This window comes from Phalacrocorax aristotelis, chromosome 17 (genome assembly GCF_949628215.1).
Source record: "Phalacrocorax aristotelis chromosome 17, bGulAri2.1, whole genome shotgun sequence".
Classification (NCBI taxonomy): Eukaryota; Metazoa; Chordata; class Aves; order Suliformes; family Phalacrocoracidae; genus Phalacrocorax; species Phalacrocorax aristotelis.
Genome location: NC_134292.1, coordinates 6,520,799 through 6,531,228, shown reverse-complemented (window position 1 = coordinate 6,531,228; position 10,430 = coordinate 6,520,799). Strand labels below are relative to the sequence as shown.

Below are 10,430 nucleotides of genomic sequence, written 5' to 3'. Positions count from 1 at the left end.
AGCGTGTAAAGACATGGCAGAGGGTCTCCTTGTGCTCCATAGTTGTTGTCCCATTCACACTCTTACGCATGTTTTCACTACTACATTTCCCTTAATCCTCAAAAGCATGGCAGGCAGAGCACGAACACAACTCAGTAGTTCTCTGCAGAGACTGTGGCAACAACATAACCCTCTACCTTGACTGTATGTAGTCTCCTTCCTGGCTGGAGGATACCTTGTCGTTCAGGGGCCCAAGTCAATAATACAGCAGTCCTCAGCACGCAGGGTGTCAGGTGTTTGCCATTTTCTCTGGAATAGATAAGAAAGCAAATGGGTGGGCAACTTTCCACAAGTGCTTCCATTTTAAAAGGTCTGTGGGAGGAATTGCTTACACAGATTGGCATCTACTTGTATGATGCTTAACACCCAGAGCACCAGACTTTCTCACCTAAACCAAGCCAAGAAAGCTCAGCGGTGATATTTGAGGCAATTACTAACATTGCAGATAATTCTTCTGCTTCTTCTGCCCCATCTGCATCATGGCTGCTATTACCCTGCCCCTACCTACTGGCTGAAACAGTATCTGTTCAGCATGGAATCCTACCCAGCTTTTCATCCTGGTTGGGCTTCTGCTGCAGTCACTCTGGTCCCTGCAAAAGATGAGTGGGAAGAAAAGTCTTGGAGCTGTGAGCCTGTTCCCCTCTCATCACTCGAAGGTGGCAATTAATTACCAGTAGAGCAAGAGCTATAGGGGCACTGCCTTCAGGCACTACTCCACAGAAAAGATGTTTTCTTGAGAGTGTTTAGGGAGGAGCCTGCCACAACTCAGAGGGTAGCTTGTGCTGGAAAAAATAAAAGTAGGGAAACAGCTGGTCCCCACAACACCCATGTGCATGAAGCACAGAGGGTAATGGTTGTCAGGAATGGATGAAAAGCAACATGGGGGCTGGATGAGAAGACAGCACTTAAAAAAAGGAATGAGGGAGATTTCCTGCTGAACTGAAACACTTCTGCTTTAGCAGACTATATTTTGATTTCATATAATTGTCACTGATTCTCTCTGTAATTCTTTTCTTGTTTAAAAAAAGTTTTTAAGCTAACCAAATATGTATTTCCTTGTTTTGCTTAACAAAAATAACCTCAGTTATTATGAGCAAGCATCTGCTTTTACTCTGTCCATTGACCTGCCTAACGTTGAGAGGCCTGGTTCAAATGTTTGTACATGGTGAAATCCAGCAAAAAAATGCACAACCGTTGCTTCCTTACAATTCTGAATGAATTAACTTTTCTGTTGTATCCATTGGATACTCGCTGTGTATTAAACCTAGTGCTTAACAATGTCCTCTTCCTTTGGTCTATGAATGTGGTTTATTTAGGTATATTACCAGTCCATTTGCTGTCATATATTTCATTAAAAATGAAAGGAACTGCCCTGTGTTGATGATGCAGTTCAGTGGCTTTTCCTCTCAATGCTCCAAGGGATACAATACTGTTTGTCAATAGAAAAGAGGCGTGGAGGACGAGTGTATTGTTAGAAAATTATGTGAGAGGAGAAAAAAAAATCAGAACAATATTTGGCTGTACAGATTGCCTCTGAACTCTCTAACAGATCTGTGGCTTGCATTCCACAGCCTAAGCTTAGTGGGCAGAAACTGTGTATTTAAGAAAATACTCTAGCTTAAAAGAGTCAATCTGCTTTAAGGCCAGCGTGGCTTTCTTCCTGCAAGGGTTCAGCTGCCAGTTAATTCAACGGTCATTGTAAACTCTCTAAAGGATCAGACTCTAGGTGACTGAGGTAGGAGGAGGAATCACATGGAAGCTGAAAATGTACTGTGTTATAAGAGTACAGAGAGATACCTTAGGCTTCCAACAGCATGAAATTCCTAGCTGGAATGCCATAAGAATCTAGATTCTCCACTCAGAAACTTGTTAGTAGAGGCTTTCTGGAACTAAGCCTAATTTCAACCAGTCATTTAGGTTGAAACCCTTGAAACAGAAATAAGCTCTGATCTCTGTAAGACAGGTTTTGAAGCGGAAAGAAAAGATAAAAAGTGTAACATAGACCAAATAATTCTAATCACAAAGAGAGTGAAAATACATTCCTTAGGACTGATTATTCTAGAATATCAAAATGTTTCCGCTTTCAAGTGGGTAATATTGTTACTACTCAAATTGCCTTCATTAAGCTTTAACACTTACACCTTTCTCCAAAGAACGGAAAGACACTACCCACCTTTTCTTTCTGTTTGTAGACAGAGCCTGATGTTACTGTTCTGGGCTTCCTACTGTTCTGAAAAGCTTCCTTTGCAACTCAGGGAATAGAAAGATTTTCAGGATATTTAAAGCAGGCAGAGAGTAGCAGGGCCATCTGTATGCGAGGTTTGACAAGCACTGATGCAGTCTGTGAGGTGTCTGAGGGAGGATTTCTGTTGGCTTTGCATTTGCCTAGAATAAAAAAAAAAGAGGATTTCAATGATTTTTAGAAATTTAGACTACAATTTCTATTAACATTTCAACACAGCTGTCTCAGGTAAACCACTTAAGTGACCTTTGCAGCCAGGTACTTTCCTGGAATCAGTTGGTGGCCATTGTCTCACTTAAAAAAGCCTAAAATAATCAAGAACACCCCATTTGTGGTCAGATAATACCAAGGAATCAGCTACTTTTCAGGTGCTGGAGGATAAATTTTCAAAGAATGTGCTTTTTCTTTCTAAATTTTTACTGGGAAAGGAGGAACAAAAGCAGCAAGATACATCTATGTTAAAAATGAAGAGTTTAAAGAGAAAACACTGATTTCAGAACTTTTACAGGCCTGTGGTGAGATTTATCTCCCCTAAACAGACAGACATTCAAAGTGTGAATGTGTACATCTAAGCTAGTCGTCTTGGCTTTTGTACTTTTAGCAAAAGATAAAGACAAACCTAGGGTGCAATTAAACTACTTTTAGATGTTTGCTTTCAGATGAGAAGGACCATTCTCTAGACGCCTGCTTCCCTCTGCTGCTGTTGGGGGAGTCCAATGACCTTGCTCAGATCAGAGCATCTTCACTGCAGACATCTGAAGTTACATCAAAACCCACCCTGGCGGCCTCCTACCAAAGTTATATCAGACAGTTTTACAAGCTCTGTTTACATTAATAGGGCTGTCTAAACGCATTCAGCCAGGCACAACCTCTGCATTTCTCCCTAGGGGATGGAAATCAACAGATGAAATGAATAAATTGGGGAGACCAGAGTTAACACACCGCGGTGTGGCGTCTCACCCAGACGACACCCTGAGCCCTCGCCTTCGAACAGCACGCCTCTGCAAGACCCCTTCCATCGCTTACGTGTATATTTATCAGTATTTGCCTCGGGTGTAACTGTGACACGGTTTTACCGGCGACGCTGCCCTCATGGCCTGCAGCCCTGCACCCCCCACACCTGCTGCAATGAACCCCAGCTGAGGGGCCGTGCAGATCCCGGGGGGGGCCGGTCAGGGTGGGAGGATAAGCGGGACGGAGGGCTGCAGGGAAGCGCCTTTCTCCCGGGAAAGGCCCCCGAGGTGGAGGGCCAGCATGCCGGGCAAAACACAGGCAGACGGTGTGAGGGGAAAATGGAGGCCCGCGGGCGGCAGCCAGGCTTCCCCCTACAAATAAGCAGTGGGAGGACAGGGACACCCCGGTTCCCACTCAGGGGCAGCTGAGCCTGACAAGCCAGGACCCGACCTGCCTGCCGGCCGCCAGCCACGCCGAGCCCGGCCAAGCCCCGCCTTGGGGCGCTGCCCGCGGCAGGACGGCGCTGCCCGCCCTTCCGGGCCGTCGGCGGCCATGGGGGCTGGCGGGCTGTGCGTGAGGGCGGCGCACACGGCCCTTAGCGGGGGCTTGGCGCTGGGGCTCTTCCTGCACCGCACAGGTGAGCGGAGCCGCTGCCGCCCTCCCGCACCCCCGGCCCAGCTGGGGGGGCTGCCCGCCCCAGCTCGGCGGCGACGGCCCCGGCTCGGGCTATGCCGGGCTCCCGGAGGAGGCACGGGTGTGCCCCGCCCTGCCGCGGCCCTCGGGGCGCCCTGAGGGCAGAGGGGGCTGTGGGCCGCTCGGGACCCCCTGCCGTTGCCTCCTACTCCGCTTCTCGCTCCACGCCCGCTCCCCGCCTGATTTCTCCCTGTTAAGGCCAGAGAGAAAAATCCTAAACACTTCGCGAGAAACTACCACTCTCTTTTTTGGGGGTACCTTTCAGATCTGCAAAAGAAAGAGGAGCGCGGCGAGCTGCTGCAGCCACTGATCTTCGTCTTACTGGTTTTCTGCTCTGTCCTGTTGTACTTTAAGGTGTCTCTCATGGATCCGGGTTTTGTTAAGTCTGAAGAGGAAGCGAAGGTATGTCACTTCGTGATGGAAAAAAGCTGTGAGGCTGTAAGATCGATAGGCTTATTTTCTTTTTCCCACTCATCTAGATAAGAACAATCTGAAACAGTTTCTGTTGCACTTGGCATAAAGCAAACATACACAGACCATTGGAGATCAGGCTGGACAGACTCTGATTCATATTCTGTAATAACAATAGGGTCAGAGACTTTAAGTGTGTCTTTTACACCACACTCCAGTTGTAAGTGTGCTGTGCCTTTTGAGCATAAGTCCTCTCTTGCATCAGAGGCTGCAGTACCCTATGGAATGTATATGTGACCTATTTTATGCTAACCACCGGTAAGTGGTACAAGTGCAAAAAGACTGAACTGAATGGCAAGCTTGGAAGAAAGCGCTGTCGCAGCTCTGTTCATCAAACTCTTTATAGATTTGTTGCCCTCTCACAGGACATGGACACAAGTTACAGTGAGGTAAACAGAGATGCAAAGTTTCAGTAAGGGAGAGATGGTCTCCAAGTTCACTGCCTTACAGATTGCGTAGGACAAAAGCAGCATAAATTCTAATCATCATTAATGTAAATGTTGGCTGTGTTATGAATAAATAGCACTGCTGATACCGAAGAGACAGCATTGTCGTCTTTGGAAGTGAAGTCTAACCTTGTTTGGTTTTGTCCCAGAGCACAGCGTTGGGATCAGTGTGGTGTCTTGTCCACAATTATTTCTGCCTCTGTGCAAACATTCTTTTGGTGGTTACAGTAGCCTGTTCTCTCTCTGAATCTTAACCTTAATCTGCAGTGGAATTTCATGCCACGGTATTTACATAGCAGCTTCTGTAGGAATTCTAAGGAATTATTTTAACTTTCCTAATGATAACAGTTACCAGCGCTGGCTATCTCTAAGTAAAGGGATCCAGAGAACTCAGTCATGCCAAGTGCAGTAGTAGCTGCTGTACTTCAGACAGCAGCACACAAAACCTCCATAGTCACTCCATTTCTCTTTTTTGTAGGCAGGCAAGAGCGAAGAACAAAGCATGGCGATACCCCAAGTTCCAAGTAATATTAAGATGCGGCGATGTGGTTACTGCATGGTGAAGGTAGGCATTCATAACATGCTAGAGGAGAATGGGATTAGCAATTTGCAAGCTTACATTTTTTTGGCAACATTTTTGTTCAGTTGCTGTTGCTGGTGTTTTTCTGCTCTATCATTACTGCTCGGTGGTTTGGAGGCAAGGCAGATCTGATTAATTCTGTCATAGGGTCACCCTGCTTCTGAAAAACTCACAGGAAGAGTAAATACAACTGGCAAATTGAATTCAGATACAGTCCTGAATTGAAAAGTGATCCAGATCAGTTGCGTAGCTGAAGGCGTAGTAGTGATGGACACTGGCATATATGCTAATTTTCCAAGGCTGAAACAAGTGCCTGCTTTCTCATAGAAATAAGGATCTTTTGCCATGGGAAAATTGTATTCTGCATTCTTCCTCCCATGTCAGTCAGTCTTCACAGTATTGTCAAAAAGGCTAGTTGAAAATACCTTGATAGTCAGAAAAGCAGCTGAGCATGACCTATAAGAACTGGTAGTAGCTATGAGCTTGTTTGGAGGCCTAAAAGCAAGAAAATATTAGCCCGAGTTGTAAAAGAAAGAATGAAGGGAAAATTAGAGCAATTGAATTAACTCTTAAAACAGTTTGCCTAAAGCCTAGAAATACCTGTTTTCAGAGCAATCCTTATCAGTTTAGTAAAATCCAGCATTATCCCAGCTTCCATAAATTCCTGAAGAATATCTACCAGGAGAAGTCAGCTTATTGCAAGAGGAAAAGCTGGCAAAACTTACATATGCCTCAGGAAACAAACCCTAGGAGGCACACCCAGGACGTGAGTGTGTAGAGACACACACACACGTGCACCCCTACCTACCTCAGCCAGGTCTTTCATCTTCTCTGTTCCTGGTACTTGAGCTGCTTTCCTGTGCAAGTGTCTTGTATTCACACAGAAGCAGAGACACTTCCTTCCTCTGTGCAGTCCTATAAAAGACATCCAATCCCTGCACACTTTCTTCAATAGCTGTGGTCCTAGTTTTTCACCTCGACACTCTGCTCATGCTTTCCTGAATAGAACAGACTGGCTCCATCTCCCTTTGCACACTGGACTTCCTATAAATAGGTAGGTAATAAAGAAAATGTCTAGATAGAGATAGTGTGGCAGAGGCATTTGCTTTGATTCTCACTCATTTGGGTCTGTACCAGGGGAATCATGATCCCCTTTAGTTGTCTCAGGAATGTTTATGTTGTGCTGTTACCTCGAAATGGAGTGCTTTTGGGACAGTACTGCTATGGAGGAAGATGATATTGCATGATGCTCTCTTCTGCCAAACAGGGAGCTGAACCAGTAGACTATTGCTAGTGTGTGTTTGTTGGTTTTTGTTTTGCAGCAACCAATGCGAGCCAAGCACTGCCAGCTGTGCCAACACTGTGTACGGCGTTACGATCATCACTGTCCCTGGATTGAGAACTGTGTAGGAGAGAAGAATCATCCCCTCTTCATAGCCTACTTGAGCGTGCAGCTTGTAGTTTTGCTGTGGGGAGGTCACATTGCTTGGTAAGGCCTGGAGTCAGCACTTTTACCTCTGAGATCGCTAAAAGTTTTGGTGCTCCTAGAGCCCCTCAAAAGGGTTTATAGCAGTGACTAGATTGGTTGTATATCTTCACCCTCTTTTGCATCCTGGAGATCAGCTCTTATGAGCCCCCGAATCTGCTGAGGAACAATAGAGCTCATCAGTAGTTGAGCAGAATCTGATAATTTGGATTTCATTGTTCACCTTCGTTTTAAGCCTAAATTAACAGAATTAACAACAGTACAAAAGCTAACTAATTTTGCTTCAGTTACTATAATATAATCTTTGTTTCCAGTACTTGGATTTGTAAACCCTGGGGGGGTTCAGCTGAACGCCTGTTCAGGAGAGGAGTTAACTGAAGACGATTGTCTCTCTCAGCTGTCAGGGGAACCAGCATCTTTTAAACTTCTTAGATTCTAAATAACTACTGGTGCAGTCCCTTAATCATTTACTACAGAGAGTTGATATACTGTAAACTCTTATACTAAGCTCACTAGTTACGAAGTAAACTTAAATGCGCCATCAAGTTTGCTTGGCTTATGTAACTAGTTCTGCATCTTTAACCATGAACTTATTTATCTTTAAATTGAAAGGTCAGGCCTCTACTTTGAACAGTCCTGGGACTGGCTGCAGCACAACATTCTCCTCCTCGTGACCTTCCTCCTGATAGTCATATTCACCATTGTTGTCCTGCTGCTGCTTATTTCACACCTCTATCTGATCTCATGCAACACCACCACCTGGGAATTCATGTCACATCACCGCATCTCCTACCTGCGACACTCTGAGTTGGAGAATCCCTTTGACCAAGGCATAATCCTCAATCTCTGGAGATTCTTCTGTTCGTGCCACCTCACTGTATGGGAGACAATCTATTTTCACAGGAACAATGAGCCTGTCTAGTCACAGTAGTACCAACCTGGTAAAGTGCCAACACAGCTGCAGGTTGCTGGGTAAAGCTTTGCTAATGAAATTGCTGCTGTTTCCTTGCACAGAACTTTAGTACATCATGAACTATGCAGCCTGTTCCACAACCTGTTCATCCTGCACATTATATTTCAAGGATAGTCAGGGTTTTTTTTTTATATAATAAAAATAACACTGTTAAAGGGGAGACACTGGTTCTGGGAAGGCCAGCAGGGCTGATTTCTGGACTGATCAAAGGTCTCTCTCTAAATTTACTTCCTTTTAATAACTGCATCTACATCTGCATGAGTAGTGTGAGCACCCATGTTCGTGTCTCTTCCCCAAAGTTTCCCTTTCCTTTTGCTGCTAGAAAACAGCAGCTATTACAGACAAACCCAGTCAGAATCAATATAATTCCTGTGGCCTTTCTTCAGCATAGTTCTCACTGTGAGAACCTCAGTGCCTTTTGTCAGTAGTGTTGGGCACGTAATAGAAATATTTGAGTAAATATTTAGACAGTCAAAACCAAATTTCATTTTGACCATATGACTAAACTTTACGCATTTCACAAAGATTTGAGGCTTAATAGTGTTAACATGTATGAGAAACATCAGTAAGCCACCAAATTCAGCTTAGGAGTTAATTAGCCTGTACTTTGTGATGCCCTGACCAGCTTCCTGACATTTTTAAGTTGATGGTGCCGTTAAAAATTCACAGACTATTTTGAATGAAGTCAGCAAAGAATGATAACCATCCACTTTTCTTTGGACAAAGTAATACTTGCCTATGGAATTATTTCTGCAGATAACTTCATGCTCAGGCCTTTCCTGTAGCTTGTGGGGAGAGAATCAGTAGCAGAGGTGGGTACTTCTTGCCTAGCTCAAGTAACACTGTTGGTAATACTACTACCTCAACATACTCTAAAATTTTAATAAAAGAATACAAAGTTTCAATGCAAGAGGAAAGATTCCAGGTCCTGTTTGTTTCATTGAGATGAGAGGGTGCCGATAGCTTTCTAGGATAGCAGCAAGCTTACTTGTTTTTCATTGTAGTAAAAGGTCATACTTCAAGTTTCCATGAGGAACTAAAAGGAAGTTTGGGCTGACCAATTTTAGCTTTAAAAACAGAAAGGGCCGTGGTGTGAATTTTAGTCCTGATGCTATTCTGCTAAAAAACAAAAACCACAAAAAACAAAACCAAGCCACCAGCACCACAAAAAACCCTTAGTTAAAATTATTTTGTCCCTTAATTGCCTTGGCTCAAGAATTAACACCAGCTCAAGAGCACATCTGGCAAGCTGGTGGGATGTACTCAGGGTTTAAAGTTGATGAGCACTCAGGAAAGGACAGTGTAGTTACAGCATGACAGTCCAAAAGCAGAAGGATCCCTTTTGTGACCATCTCCAGAGTTTGTAATCTCTGTCCAGTCTGGTTTGTTCAGGGTAGAAACTCCTATCAGAGGGATATCAGAACACTAAGAATTGTTTTCTTAATAATGGTATACCATCCAAAAAGGATTCTGCAGTTTAGAATCCTAGAATCATTTAGTTTGGAAAGGACCTTTAGGATCATCAAGTCCAACCATTAACCCAGCAGTACCAAGTCCCCAACTAAACTATGTCCCCAAGCACCACATCTTCATGTCTTTTAAATATCTCCAGGGATGGTGACCTAACCACTTCCCTGGGCAGCCTGTTCCAATGCTTGACAACCCTTTTGGTGAAGAAATTTTCCTAATATCCAATCCAAAACTCTTCTGATGCAGCTTGAGGCCATTTCCTCTTGTCCTATTGCTTGTAACTTGGGAGAAGAGACCAACATCCATCTCACTACAGCCTCCCTTCAGGCAGCTGTAGAGAGTGATAAGGTCTCCCCTCAGCCTCCTGCAGAGCAAAAACCCCCAGCTCCCTCAGCTGCTCCTCATCAGACTTGTTCTCCAGACCCTTCCCCAGCTTCGTTGCCCTTCCCTGGACACGCTCCAGCACCTCAGTGTCTTTCATGCCTGTTTGTGGCACTTGCTTAAGTATGCCCCATCAGCCACATAGCAATTTCTGGTTCTTCAGGTATCAGTCAAATAAAAATTTGTCAGCATGTACTAAAGCTCAAAACACAGTTTTGCTCTCTTTGGTAATTATTTTTTAAATGCAGCAGGTAATTTACAGTCTTTTTATTTTACTAAGAGAATAAACATGCCTTATTTGGTTCTTTATGCCTCTCTCTTTGAACCCAAGTTCTAGGTTTCACCTGTGCTAACAACCCACCATGCTACTTACCACTTTGCAGAGGCCTTGACCTTAAGTCACAGCACACACTGCAAGGGCCAACACCAAACCAACCATTACTATTCAAACAAGGGTGAGGAAAACATGTATCCTGCTTTAAAAGGACCATTATGCTGCAAGGCAGAGCAGGAGGTTGAAAAGATATTTGTACACAGGAATTTTCAAAAGCAGATATACTTGGCTCTGAAAATAGGAAATCTAGGTTGTGTGAATCATTTGTTTTGTACAAACATTCTCTTACCTCTCTAAATTCTGAAGCACTTAGACCAGCCTTGATTTAATAACGGCGACTCGCTAGCTGCTCCCAAATCTT

General features: G+C 44.3%; 1 protein-coding gene across 1 annotated transcript; it reads left to right on the top strand.

The window, feature by feature from the left end:
* Positions 1-3,736: 3,736 nt before the first annotated feature.
* Positions 3,737-10,039, top strand: ZDHHC12 (zDHHC palmitoyltransferase 12). Its single transcript, XM_075112410.1, has 5 exons — positions 3,737-3,872; positions 4,194-4,330; positions 5,324-5,410; positions 6,748-6,914; positions 7,524-10,039. The coding sequence occupies exons 1-5, from the start codon at positions 3,788-3,790 to the stop codon at positions 7,831-7,833; spliced, it is 786 nt and encodes a 261-aa protein (XP_074968511.1). The 5' UTR covers positions 3,737-3,787; the 3' UTR covers positions 7,834-10,039.
* The last annotated feature ends 391 nt before the right edge of the window (positions 10,040-10,430 follow it).

Coding starts and splice junctions, on each gene's coding strand:
- ZDHHC12 (XM_075112410.1), top strand. CDS start 3,788: ATGGGGGCTGGCGGGCTGTGCGTGAGGGCGGCGCACACGGCCCTTAGC. Junction 3,873..4,193: donor GCTCTTCCTGCACCGCACAG/GTGAGCGGAGCC, acceptor GGTACCTTTCAG/ATCTGCAAAAGAAAGAGGAG. Junction 4,331..5,323: donor AGTCTGAAGAGGAAGCGAAG/GTATGTCACTTC, acceptor TCTTTTTTGTAG/GCAGGCAAGAGCGAAGAACA.